Source organism: Bacillus rossius, chromosome 3 (genome assembly GCF_032445375.1).
Source record: "Bacillus rossius redtenbacheri isolate Brsri chromosome 3, Brsri_v3, whole genome shotgun sequence".
NCBI classification, from domain to species: Eukaryota; Metazoa; Arthropoda; class Insecta; order Phasmatodea; family Bacillidae; genus Bacillus; species Bacillus rossius.
This window is the reverse complement of record NC_086332.1, coordinates 106,566,038-106,581,100: the sequence shown is the minus strand read 5'-3', so window position 1 is coordinate 106,581,100 and position 15,063 is coordinate 106,566,038. Positions and strand designations below refer to the sequence as shown.

Below are 15,063 nucleotides of genomic sequence, written 5' to 3'. Positions count from 1 at the left end.
AAATAAACTTTAATTTTGCATGCAAATAATTAATATGAATAAAATAATATAATAACTGGAGTGATATTTTAAATATGGTCTGTAAAGTATAAATTCAATAAAATTAAAAAATAAAAATAAATAGTATTCAAATAGTATTCATTATTAATATAAATGTTTATAAAATTAATTTATTAAATTTAGTAAAATAATGAAGATAAATTTTAACTATTTATTAAATAAAAATGTAATAGTGTTTAATGTAAATAATTATACAGATGGGAACATAACCTCAATTATATAAATACACTGGATAATGTTTATAAAAACCATTTCTGTCACTAATATTCACAATTAATTGAAACCTGCTTGGTGTCAAGGTCCAAACAACCTTCAAATGGCACTAGGCGAAACATGAAAATATATGTCTAAATATAAAGCAGAATCCATTGTGTTATGAATTAAGAGCAATAGGTCTGGGTTAATCACTAAAGCCTACCTAACACAGCCAACAAAAAATGTATCAACAAGTAAAGCAATTATCAATTCGGTTATCAAGTTAATTTTGACCATAAATGCTCTTGTAAATTTAGGCAAATGACATAATGCGAAAAAAGGTCTCCAAAAAACTTAATGCTGACAAAGGTGTGCAAAATCAAACATTGCGAATACAGCAATACCAATTACGATAATTGTGTGTGTGTATGTATTTAAAATTTTTATATTGATTCAGCAATTCAGCAATATAATCATTGAGTAACAAGTGCTTAGAATGCTGAAAATAAATCTAATACTGACTGAAAAATATTCTTTAAAGAAATCAGTAATAAAAGGTCATGGGGAGCAAGGTACATCCCACAACCATGCTTGTAGGTACAAAAAGGTAATAAAGGTAATATAATCTGAGCCTTACACCCAAACGACGTGTAAGAAAATGTTTATATACACACCTGTAACTTTACATTGGTGGTCCGCATACGTACTACAAAATTTTGTATCCAATAGAAATATACATTTACCATAGTGCTCTAAGAAGCGTACTTAAACATGGTACTCAAATATAATCAATGTTAGTGCATGGGTACAAACCAAGGTCCTGGCTCTTAACATACACAATCCATGTAGCCCTGCAAGGCATATGCACACACATAACATACGTAATTATCAAAAGCGATAAACATTGCACCATAAGCTTTGATAGGGGCATAGCACAAATGCTTTACAATTACAAAATCAATGTGTTACATCATTGCACACTACACTAAGCAAGGATATTAGCAAAAATAGAAGAAGTTATTACAACCCGAAGAGGCAAAATCAGCAGGCTGAAAACAGCAAGGTAACACATACTTTAAAGCCTGCATGAGACACATGACGTGTCAGGGCTGCAAAACTAAACAGGAAACAATCTACAAAAACCAGATTAAATTAATTGGGAAAGCTAAATTGTAAGCAATATTTAAAATTAAATTTCAACGGTTCAGTCGTGCCGCAGAAAAGCCAATAAACCGCAACATTCAAGAAGCATATTCACAAAAACTACGTATGTGCCAATACTCTACATAATAGTGACTTTACCAAAGGCATAGTATAAAAAATGTCTGAAATAAATTACATTAAGGGCGCTAACACCTCTGTATCGATCCGCAGCCAAATTTACACTTACGTTTGTCATGAACATGCATACACGTTGGTCAAGGGACAAAGACCCTAATGCCAAAGCAAGAAGTCGTTGCGGAAGCTGAAACAACAGTGACCGAAGTAAGGATGAGGCCTCAGGTGCAAGCCTATTGAAGACATAAGGAAACACTGGCTGAGCATGCGCTCCTACACTAGTGGAGAGGGGAACATGTCACTAACAACAAAAAGTGTGACTTTGCTAAGGAGGGTTAGGGGTGGTGGAAGGGAGGGAGTTGGTGCACACCCAATGTCTTAAATCACAAAAATTGCTACAAAATAAATGTTTTTAAATGGTATGGACCAGTATTCAATATTAATCACTTAAGCATAAGATTTAAAGGCACATATATAATTTTTATTTTTATGTAGCCTTTTTTTTTATCCTGTGAAAATCTTGTTGCATGGTGCACGGTAATTAATATCGTAAACGAAACAGTATTTATGACATAATTTTCACAAGCTTGTCTGCACAAATGTGCGATTCAAGCCGATCGTGAAGTATCAGACAAAAAGCATAGGTGTTCGGGCTTAAGAAGTATAACTTGAAAAAATAGATATACCGCCTTTTCAAAAAAAAACTCTTAGTGTTTTTAGATTTTACATGACACAGTTTTTAACCTTAGGTTAATAACAACTTCCATCCCATATAATCTGGAATTATATTATAAGGTTACGATAATGGTATATATGTTTGCATATGTAAATTTTGGGAATAAATAGACTTCTAACTTAAGGAGAATCTGCTGCTGCTAGTTGTATTATCACTTTTTATGTTCCAGATTATATCATGTAAAATAGGAAACGAGGGTAACTAAGTGTAATTTTCCTGGCAAAAAAATAACTTTTTTTCCTTCTGAATTGCTTTTTTTTTTTTTTTTTACTATTTTCAGATTTCACATTGTGCATTAATAGCACTTGTAGCAAATAAATGCATCCATGTTGGCCTAGTCTCAAGGCAAGTAAATTGTAGGGAATTTTTATTTTCAAATATTTTCAAAATAAATTACTTCCACTTTGGCTTTTATGCGTAACTACCGTGTTAGAAATAGTTTTGACTGAATTTTAGTTTTAATGATATGTGGGAAGTACTACAATATGTGGGGTATGTAAAATGTGCAATTTACAGAAGATTGTGAGAATTTAATAATGGTAAAAGTCCAAAACAGCTTTTTTCAAAGTTATTGTTTCTTATAATGTAAAAATCAACTTTTTGTCAGATTGTCTGAGCAGCAGGCGAGAGACCTGACTAGTTGACACAGACTTTAATAATCTAAAGGACTTGTTTCATTTGGAACCCTAATATTTTTCTGATAAAACATACAAACTGGGGTATTGGGCATGGAAAAAAAGAATTCATATACATACATCGCTCCATTATAGCATTATTTGTCTAGAGCTTATGATTAATTTTTCTTACACAACCAACAGTTTGCAAGATGAATTTATTGTAATATATCATCATTCCTAGTTACAGTCAAAATCATAATGAGGGTTAGTTTATTTCCACAATATGCTTTCTTGTTACCATATAAGTTTAAATTACTTTTGAACGAGTTGTTTATAGCATACTGTAATGAATGAGTTATTTTCTCAACAGGATCGTTTGCTGGCAGAACTGCTGAAGGAACACGAGAAGATCATAGAGACGTACCATGAACACGACTCTCTGCTGGAGAACAAAGAAGAGGAGGAGTTGAATGAAGAGGAGAGGAAGGCAGCATGGGATGATTATGAAAATGAAAAGAAGGGCAAGCCTCCGCAAGGTTTGTACAGTTTTTTTTTCCACTTTTATGTTTACAGCTCATAAGTTCTTATTTTATACTATGGAATTTATGTCCGTAATTTTTAATTAACTAGTGCAGTAAAAACTGTGACTGGTGTGTGTGTGTTCTCTACTGACTGTGTGTAAAAGTATGTCACCTAAGTCGAGAATATTAACACAGTAGGTGTGGGCATCATAAACTTATGCTCGATTCTATCTAAAATAATCAATGAGCTGAAATTGTTCAATATTTATATACTTGATCTTGACATTAAAGCATGAAATTCACCATTACCTGCTTTGGAGTAAGTCTTCAGAAAATTGCCTATCACGGTTTAAGGATAAACGGACATCACGTTCCACAGGCGACTCTCAAACTCTTTGGGAAGCATGTCTCTCATGGTCCAATGATAAACAGACATTACTTTACACCTACGACTCTCGTGATCTTTGGGAAACATGAGTTTCCAATGATAAACTGTCTTCCCTCTCTTCATCGTTTCTTTAATTCAAAACAAACAAAGTCTTTTGGCAGTTGACTTACTGGGACCTATATTCGATCTTTGTTGAGGCATGATTAATTTGTGTGAACTTAAAAATATTACAAAACAAAAGTCAGATGAAATTCACTTTAACAAAAGTAGGTTTACATTTATAAATTTTAATCTGAAAATAAGTACCTATCTACCTATATAGACAACACATAAAAAAAAATATATGACCTTCACACTTCCTAATTGAAAATAATAATGCATACAACAATCGTGACCAACATCGACATCCAACACCTAATTGAAAAAACAATGCGTAAAATAATTGTAACCAACAGCGAACATTAAAATGTATGTGTAATACTCAAAGATAGACAACACGCAATCAATCCACTGTCTTCGAATTTCAGTTTAATATAGGGAAACTTGCGCTTTACCTCTGGTCGAAAAATTAAACAAATGGTCCCAGTCAACATATTCAACAATCATTGTTATTGCTGATAATAATCCGCTTAGCTGGGTTTGTTTTCTCTTTTTGTAGTTGCGATAACTGCCATTAAGGGTTAGTGATAGATAAGAAACGTAATGGCTTGGATTGCCGTAGAGAAATAACCCTCACAGGTTGTATGTATACCAGACAACGTTTTCTGACTTCAATTACAGTTATTGAGATTATTTTGAAAACGTATATCTTCATCAAAATAAGAAATAGCCTATAGCACGTAGCTTCATATTAGTGAAAGAACTGTTAGTATTGGATCAGTAGTTTTAGATATTGCCCCTAACATTAAAACATAAAAACATACCTAACATAAAAATTCAAACAGACAAAATGTAAAAAAAGAATGGAAAATAATATAAAAAATATATGAAAAACTTGAATTAGAAGTAAGATAAGTAACATTAAAAATAACACATGACAAACTATCACTTAAAGAAAAAAAAGGAACAATATAAACTTCGAATTTAATACAATTACATTATTATTAAGTTTAAAATAAACTAATATAAATAAACTGTATCAAATCAATGTTTTTAAGGAATTAACTGAACCACAGGCTGCAGGCTACTCCAGGCATCGTGCCAGTAGGCCGAGTTGTTGGTGGCCATAGAAAATGACACTCATAGGTTGTATGTCTACCAGAGGGCAATCTTGCATTAAAAACATTTTCACATTCACAACCAATTTACACAAAACCTGAATGAATTATACACCTAAACCTTCCACATGAATCACATCGTCCATTGGTGAAAACAGTATGAATATCCGTACACTAGTTTTTGAGTTTATTGTGTTCAGAGAGACAGACGTGGTGGGAGAACTTTCTTTTATAATATTTATTGATAACAGATAACTAACTTAGAAAAAATGTTGGTTAAATTTCTTACTAGTCAATTTTTAGCTTACCTTTCACTTTATATGCATCAAGGGAAGTAGCTTATCTTTTATTCCAAAGTTCACAGGCGAAGGTGCGCCTCTTTACCTCCTCTCCTGTCGATTTTGCCTTCCATGCTTGGATAGGACTAATTATAAAAATACACGAATACCAGACGCTGGCCACTCAAATCCAAACCAGTCACCTCGAGTATCGTAACTCGGCCGGTCAGGGAAGGAGGTCCCCACTCTTTCTTTCACATTCCGCGCCACCTGTCCCTTCCTCCCCCCTCTTCCTCCCACCCGCGGCCAAACCACCACTACCATCCCTCCACAGGAATGTTCCCCCTCCTTCGTTCGGAGAAGCAGCCCTGCGTATTTTTCGCCTGTGTACTGGTGATAGAGTAGAGGGAGGGTCAAGTTGACTTTGCCTTGGCTCTACTCGCAAGCATGCTAATCAAAGATCGTGAAGTGTGAGGGTGTAAAAAGAAGTCTTGCCATGCCACGGTTCGTAAGTAAACTCTATACCATGCTGATGACGCTGAAGTACAAGGAAGTGGATCGCCGTTTAAAAGCCTTGCTCCGCACTTTGTGCCCTTTTGACTTTTTGATTGTTCCATCAGTGACGTCCTCAACGTGAATCTTAAAAACTGTTTTTAAATTTTTTTGCTGCCCAACTTAATGTCTCGTTTTAACTTTGTTGAGTTTAAACTGTTTTTTTTTTGCTGGTCTGCACCCCAGGACTCTTATCATCTATTTAAAAGAAGACTATATTTCATTGTAAAATTAATTGTAACATGGTAAATTTCTTGTACTAATTCATCTGTATTCATTTGCTTCTATGTTGGAGGTTCCTTTCTTTTTGATAAAGAGATCACGCATTCAATCATTTTGCACTTTGTCTTAGTAAAAAAGAAATAATTTTTAAACTTTGTCATCTTTTAGCTGTAATTTCTTTTTAATTATTCATACGTCATGTACAATGCCATGTTAGTGTGTTTGTTCACGCAATTGCACCTGTTAAAATAAATTTCATGAATTTAAATAATTTGTTGGTTTGGAATTACTTTCCATATCTCACTGCTAATTGCGCAACCTTAAATTTAATTACTCTGCTATTTACTTTTGCCCACTCCCGGCATTTGGTCAGAGACGTGTTTTATTTTATTCAGAAACGACCTAGTCAGGGAGCAGGACGGGCATAGCTAACTGTGTGGAGCAGTAGCGAGATTTCTTTGCCCTCAATAATTATAAGACTAAAACACAATTTGTAAGAATTGGATGTTGTGTTTACAAATGAGTTACAATTTTTTTTTTCCTCCAACTCTTGTTTTTTCAACCCCATGCAGTCTTATCAAAAACTTACTCAGACAAAAGATTCCTGCAAGTTATAATACTGTCAAACGGATGTGATGTTTTCCATATTATGAGAGTTACAGCGATTCGTTTGTTATTCAAAAAACCTTCCCCATTTCTACCTATTTGGTCGGATTGTCCTTTAACGAACTCAACCAAGATTTTCCAATACAAGATTTTATGAATTAGTTTGGAAGTGATTTGTGAAAAATTGCGGCAGTTGACTGTGGATTTGTGGTCTGTGGACCATGAAACGAAAATCTATGTAATAAATTTCCGAATGTCTCACCATGGTAACGGTTACAATAGGTAGTATTTCTTTGAAATCTACCTAAAAAAAAAAAGTTAATTAATGGTTGTGAACTATGTATCTAGCATCTGCAATAATGTGTATTCCATTAAATTTATTCAAGTTTTTATTCCAGAGTAAATGCATGAGACTCATGATACAATTTCTTTCTCACAGGTATGGGAATGGGAATGGGACTGAATCAGGTTGACTCAGTGGCTCTTAAAGAAGCAATTCGAAAGGAGGTAAGTCATTCTGGTGCAAGACTATCTTATGTATTTACCTCTAGTTCATTTTGCTATTGCATGTTTGCTTAGTGCTTAGAATTTTTTGAACATTTTGGCTGAACACACTAGTATAAAACTTGTAAAATGTTAGTTTTTAATAACCAAATAGTGGCAAACACATCTCAGAGTTTCTTTTTCTATTCAATAAATACTTCTCCATCATTTTAAGGTATTGTGTTTATATTTTGAATTGTTTTTTAATAAAGAGTTCAGTTTTTTCTACATATGGACTACGTTAAAAGAAAAAAAAGCATCGTTCCCAACGTTAGGAAGAATCGTGAATTTGGAAAATGGTCAAAATTTTACTAAAAACATATAAAAATACAGGAATGTCACAAACATACTTTAGCCACAAAAATCTTGTTCTGGTTGCTTGTGATTTTTTCCTTCTAAATGGAAATCTCATCACAAAACCAATTTGCATGTCAAAACTAATTTGCTTTTTATCCTTTTCTTGTATGATATCCTTGTTATGAGTTACACTGATTTTGTTGGGTTTATTCCATTAGCAAGCATTGTTACTTACTGTTGTACGCCATGTCATGGCAGTGCCTCCTTGCCTTATTAAATTATTTATATTCTTATTCTGTTTTTTAAATACATTCACTTGATTTCATGTATATTGTATTTTAAATGTGTTTTTTTCGTTAAATTCTGCTTTCAAATTTCACATTTGTATTGTCATTTGAAAATATTTATGGGTCAGTTTGGTTGGTAGTGAATTTTGCCGATGCATGTAATCAATTTTTTTCTGAAAAATTAAAATGGCTGAAAGTGTGATGTTCTAAAAGTTACTTAATCGTTTATTAGGGGTGTAGGAAAACTTTTTTCTTGTTTTCTTTTATATTCATTTCGGTTCAAAGGCGAAGATGAAGTTGAAGTTGAAGTTGAAGCTCTTGTAAATACTTTGCTAAATAAAGGAAAAGCCATAGAGACATCTTTGAGTGCTTGAGTAGGTGTTATCAGCACATTATGTATATTGCACACTACATAAGAACAATGTGAAAAACACTGAGCACGTAAACTAATTGACACTACTGCAAATAAAAAGCAAAAAAGTAAAAAAAAAATACTTATGCAATAACCAGATTAATTTATGTAGCTACAATTTAAAGGTGAACACATGACAGTTATTGACGATAACTATGCATCTTTTAAAAAAAAATCTTGAAAATGGACTCTGAAAATACTGAAAAACTATGGCAGAATTTTTTTCTTACAAATATATAAGTAGACAATACCCAAAAACATAACAATTTTAAAATTTGGCTCTAAAATTTTGCTTTCTTTTTCTTTCTCTTTCTCTTTCTCTCTCTTTCTCTCTCTCTCTCTCTTTCTCTTTCTCTTTCTCTCTCTCTCTCTCTCACTTTACCTATGCACATCTTAATTTAATCAAATTATTTAAACTTCAATAAATGATTTAAAGAGTTAAACAGAAGGGGCAGGATATCTGTAGCCTTGGGAGGGGTGACAAGTATTATGGTTGTGGGGTGCGAGAAAGGAAGGAGAAACAAATTGGGAGGCTGCCACCAGGTGTATGTTAAGGTGGGACGAAAAAGTCAATTTTTTTAGTACCAAAATGTAAAAGGGCTCAAAAGCTGCATATTTGCATGCTAGTTATTTAAAAAATAATGAAAAAAATCCCACATATGATCTTCAGTTTGTGCAAAGAGCCTAAAGTTTGAAGAGAAAAGTGCAAAAAACACTAAAATTAAAGTAAACTAATGCTCAAATTATACTGGGAATGTTTTTGACTCTTAATAGTGTATAGGTACAGCATTTTAGTTGCCTAACTACACAAAATGTTTTTTTACAATTCATGGGTTTTACTTTGAGTTCGCACATTATGGCTAAAATGTTGGTAATTTTGGTGAAATAATGGGGATTTTGCCTCTCTACAAACAGACGCACTATGGTATTATAAATTTTAAAATGCAAAATTTCTTAATTATTTGCAAACATGAGTAGATGTATACATTGTTTTTATAATAAAAAGGTACATCATTTGCAGCAGCTCTTTATCCACTTTACAATTTTTTATGAAATGACTAAGAGCTCACCAGAGTAAGGTGGCTGCAATATGTGTTCCACCCATGCCGTACCTAACATTCCAACCAATTAAGGTATGATAAATTATTATAATAATGTCTTATATTGAGGCTTTTAACAAATTTTTGTGTATTGAATCCTGATAGCAAAGTTGTTCTTATGTATCCATCTATTTTATTGTCTGCACACTTTTTCTGTCGACTCGAACAAGTTTGACACATCTTTTAACAGTTTGGGAATAGCATACAAAATTAAAAAGAAAATCTAACTCTTGTAGAGTTTTTATCTTGCAGAACTGACAAAATAGTCAAGCCAATTCTTAAGTACCTGGAAAATAAGTATATTGGCATTAATTAAGTGCAAACTATTTGTTATGATGGCGTATTAACAAACACAGGTTGGGGAAACTTAGACTATCCACAACGTATAGGTTAAAATTCAGCTCCATGCAGCGTGATGGTTCCCCCACCCCTCACCCCAACCCCCATTTCAATAAGATACCCTTCGGATATTTATTTGAATACTTGAACAAAGAGACAACAGTACAAGCACAATCCTCTGGGAAAATTGCCAAATGAATGTCAAATTGTGAGAAATAATCAATTATTAATATTGAAGATCTGAATGAAATAAAATCAATATAGATAAAGTGATATTAATAAATACAAAAATCATCTCTATACTATCAGAGCAATCCAGACCTGACAATGGCCCCAGATCTGGCTGTAAGACCCTGAACCTCTGTCACTCCCGATGGCTGACATGTGAAAACTGGGGTTTACTGTTGTTCACTTTGCAAATCTGTCCTACAACCAAACTCAATATGCTTGTAAATTATATTGTGAATACAAAATGCTCCGGTTTGGTTCAACATAAAGGGATAAAAGTATGTGAATTTTAGTCCTGAGTGTAAACGAGAAATTTGCTAGAAGACATTCTATAATCATTGATCTTTGAGATGAACGTGTTCTACGGTTATCCAGAAAACAAAATTTTCGGCTATGAAAGTGGATGAGAGACAACCATACAAGATTTTGTTTATAGGAGGGTGCCAAAGGCAAGTACTCAAAATCCAGAGAAGTCTGTTAAAACCTACAAAATTCTCTCAATAAATTTTGGTATCTCTGTGTATAGTAAGCTGGTAAATTAAACAAACTAATTTTAAATGTTGAAAAGCTTGACAATGAGACTATGATACAAAATACAACTTTGCCAGAGTTATATTTTTTTAATGTTTTACTCCATATCCAAACTGTTGAATGATGCGTCAAACTTGTCACAGTCTGAAGAAAAATAAAACAGAGACGGCTACATTTGAGCAACTTTGATATCAAAGTTGCTACATTTGAGCAACTTTGATATCAAAGTTCTCAAAGCCTTTGAAAGATGTTTCAAACTTATCACACAGTCTAAAGAAAAGTAAAACAGAGACGGCTACATTAGAGCAACTTTGCTATCAAAGTTCTCAAAGCCAATATATGTTTAAAATTCTGCATTTCAAATACCATCCTTGACTAAATCAACATAATTGATCACACCATAATTGGTTTGACAGGTATGATGTGTGTGGAACATAAATTGTACCCACCTCCATGTGGTGAGTTCGTAGTCATTTAATATCAAAATTTAATGTATTTAAATTTTTCATTTGCAAATTATAAGAAATTTTGCCTTTCATAATTTATGACTTCATAGTGCATCTTTTTGTAAAATGGTAAAACCCCCATTACACAAATCCCTCACTTAGCACAACTAATGTGGTCCTAAAAATGTTTGTGTTATTTAAAATGGCTTATTCTGAAGCATTAGTTTCAATAAATATCAAGATTAATTTACGTAATGTTATCCAATATGTGTAGGGAAATATTTTTGACGTATTATAAATGCATAGAATAACACTCAATAATAAATATGTCACACCATTTATCTTTATAAGCCTACCATCAAATACTTTGTATGACAAATAGGACACCGCCTAACAGTCGGCTGGTTGGTTTGCCCACCTGTGCATGAACTTCAATTCAAGTTACGAACTTTCCAAACTTGCTCAAAACTAAAGTGTGACCTTCATGACATTCTGCATGCAGTGGCAAGGTGTGCTGTTTATATGAGGGGAAGCAACAACTCCGTTCACATGAAAACATGATTTTGGGGGGGGGGGGGGGCCGGGGGCCCTCCCCCGGGAAAATATGGATTTCAAGGTACAAAATGGTGCTATTTAAGTAGTTTTCTTAACTGAACATTGACTATTCCACAGGTAGAAAAATTGACATTTTTTTTAAATAAATCATTTTTGAAAAATAATGTTTGACTTACATTATTCTGATAGTGAAATACCTACTCTACATTACTTACATACTAAGTGGGAGTATAGTATCATCGATATCTGGTACAAAATATATAAACAGACAACACATGGCAAAGTAAGTACTTAAAATAAAGAGAAGAACCTCATAAAAATGTACTAGAATAGTAAAAATTAAATCTTGGTATTTTTCGTACCAACACAAAAGAAATTATCTTCATACGTGATTAGAAACTCTGTTAACTGGTACGTGTACCAAGAAACTGGTACGTCAATCATTCCTGAAACGCCACGATTTTTTTTCCTAGCCTAAATTATTTTAAGTGTGTAAGGGGAGGGTCCAGGTTAGGGTAGGACCTAAGTGTGTCACAGGCCGAAGCCTATACACTCTACCATGCGGGTTTTTAACCATGCGGGACAAGGGCGCGTGCATTGTGTGCTAATTGGGGTTTACTGGCCAGCCATGGCTGCAATTGGCGCCATGACTGACGCCCCATTGGTCGCCTAGCTTAAAAGCTAGCTAATGTGACCCAGGAAAAACCTGCATAGACACAGGGAAAACCCTGGGCCGGGTCATGCGGGTAACAATTAACATGCATTAAGCAAGCAGGTAACTACTGGACAAGAGGGAAGAAGGGTCCAGGTAAGAAGAGTTGGAGGGGCTGAAAAATCAACCATGCTGGAGTTGGGTGCTTGGGCCTTGCGGCCCGCATTTAAATGTTGGGTACTCCTGGGTTATTATTAACCAGGGGCGCATGCGCCCCCAGGGGCGGGCGACTTCACTCGTCAGCCCAGCCCAGCTGCCCAGACAGCCACAGTTAAACCAGATGTGGGCAGACGAGCCAGTAAACCGGCTCATACTGCGGGCGCACGGGCCGAAAGGTAGCCTGACATTGCGCCATCTTCATCTTCCTTCTTCCAGTCAACAGCCAACAACCTTTCAAGCCAGGGTGGGGGTAAGTCGTTCAGGCGAATTAAGTATCTTGCGAGTCTGACCCTCTTGTCCTCCAAAATCCCGGGACGGTTGAAGGTCGCGCCGCCCAGGCTACCACTGGCTCCAACAGGGCCCCAACTTAAAGGCGCCGCCATATCTTTCTTCAGAGTTACGATGCTGTTCAGTTCCGTTGCGCGCGCGGCAGTTCACAGCTCCGCAATTTCCAGCCCGCAGTTCGTCTACACTTCGCATCTAGGGCACATCGAGCTCCCCTGCGGTGCCTTCGCCGACGGAACTGCTTTCTGCCACGCGCCGAGCTGCATTCAGGCTACCTTTCACCCCGATAGCCGTAATAATGACTCCACAGGCCGGCCATTGGTCCGCGGACTGCTATTGGTTATTCACAGTCACCCCAGCGAGATTGCAACTCTTGAGCTGGGATCCCGTATCCGCCACCCGCGGGACGCGGTCGGTAGCAATTGGCACTGCTAAGCCGCCTCCCGTACGCCCAAAAATCCCCCACGCACTGCCAGCCAACAGCCCGCGGGAGAGATGCGCGCGCCCCGAGAGACAACCGCCGACTGAAACGCGACCTCGCCACCTGCCCTGCCGAACTGTAGCGGACATAGCCGAAGCAGTCTGCGGAAGAATTCCACCGTCTGCTTCGGCCATGTTCGCTTTTGTTCGGCAAGAAAGCGCTACCTTCGTAGCTTCTACCACGTGTTTTTACAGCCAATCCCCTCCCTGAACTTTTGTATCATGCCCCCCCCTTCCGAAAGGAAACTACTGCGGCAGCCTTCCTGCTGAAAGCGGTCCTACCAGCGCTTCTAAACCTAGCAACGCTTCTAAAACAGCATGTTTTGTGTGTCAACGATTATTTTCTTATAGCGCACAGCGCACAGTACTGGGTCCCAAGAAGATAGTGTAAAAAATACATACACCTAACGGCACGAGCCAAAGTAAAATACTATTCTGAATAAAATATTTATTTAAAAAATACAATGTCTGGAAACTGCCTGGGCAAGCACTGCTTGCCTTGCTTGCCCTGATGAGACGCCACTGTCTGCATGCTGTAATACTTCTATTATTGTCTCAAATATTTGAACCTGATGCATTATGCTCTCACTTGGAAGCCATGATTCCAATATGATTCCAACTGCACGTGCTTGCGCACGGATAGTTGCCGGCAGATGCAAGGAGTATAGAAGTTAACAGAGATTTCACTTCCAGGTTAAACATAAATAATTACGTATCAGTCACAATGATTCTCACACTACCAACTACAAAGCATTAAAATAAAATAAATTTAGTTTTGTTCCGAACTGTATCAGGATCTAGGTTCCACTTAGCAATCTTTGGGTTCAGGATCTAGTGCTTTGTAATACATTTATACTTTTAATTAAATTTTGTCTAATTTGTATTTTAATGTCTTGGTATTTAATGACATAAAAATTAGTCGTTTCAGAATACATGACCATCTTTGGCTCATAAAATCATGATATTAATTTACATTAATGCCCATCTAATGCAATACACACAAATTGGCTTTATTTGAAGTAGTAGCAACAATCAACACAAATATTCAAATAGGAATGTACCATTAAATAGGGCTTTCAAGAGTCAAATGATACATTCAAACACACATGGTTAAGCAAAATTAACATAAATGTTGGTATTTAAACATAAAAATTACCAAGGTCTTACAATTTATTTGCATTTAGATGCTACACATTAATAATAGCTATGCATCATATTTATTATTTTAAATATACACATTAGACAGGCATTAGAAAAACACAACAATCTTTTAATGAGCACAATTTAAACAAATCAAGGACTCCAACCTGACAGTGTAACATTTGTTGATTCACATCTTTATTTTAAAACCATTAGTTAAATGTTTTCCTCAACACTAAAATGTTGTACGAGTTAAAAATAATTATATTGGGAAAGTAAAATCACAGATTGTTCACAATTCACATTGTTAAAAACTATTTATAATTCAGCTCTGAATGTGAATGACATTCTGATGTTGGTATACATGGAATCATTAGTGTACAGTAAGTGCATCGTAGGCCCTATTTAGTGACAGCCTCTGGGCAGACAAATGGGAAGACGTTATTTTGTGTTTGTGCGTGGGAGTTCCTTGCCACTGGCTAGATTGAAATTCATCACAGCCCGGTCTGTGGCCAGGCGACATATGCGCAGACGTTAGCCCAGACCGTGGTAATATCTGACTGGGGAATCTCAGAATTTGGTGTTTAGTTAAAAAAAAGATGGAAGGTGTAATAGAAACATGGAGACAGATGACAGTGAGGGAAAGCCCTCAAGGAGTGGAGTGTCTGAATCATAATTGTAAGAATAAATATTGTAGCCAATGGCAAGGCAGTGTTTCGGGGAAGACCTCTGCCAATTTAGTTTTCCAAGTGTTTTGTGATGTGCTGAGTTTCGTCAGTCATTGTGTGAGGGCTGGGCCGAGAGGTTGTGCTGTCTCTACGGCTCACTAATGTGGAATAATTTGGTTGTTGAGGAGAACTAAAGTAGAAACTCATTTCG

The 15,063-nt window shown here is 35.8% G+C and overlaps 1 protein-coding gene across 9 annotated transcripts in view; it reads left to right on the top strand.

Annotated features, from left to right (window-relative positions):
- The window catches only part of LOC134531113 (transcriptional regulator ATRX homolog), a 258,967-nt gene that overhangs the window by 221,090 nt on the left and 22,814 nt on the right, over window positions 1-15,063 (top strand). For all 9 annotated transcript variants that reach the window (XM_063366679.1, XM_063366674.1, XM_063366677.1 and 6 more), the window contains 2 exons: window positions 3,257-3,422; window positions 7,110-7,177. In XM_063366679.1, the coding sequence (XP_063222749.1) occupies window positions 3,257-3,422; window positions 7,110-7,177 (234 nt within the window). The remainder of the gene's footprint in view (window positions 1-3,256; window positions 3,423-7,109; window positions 7,178-15,063) is intronic.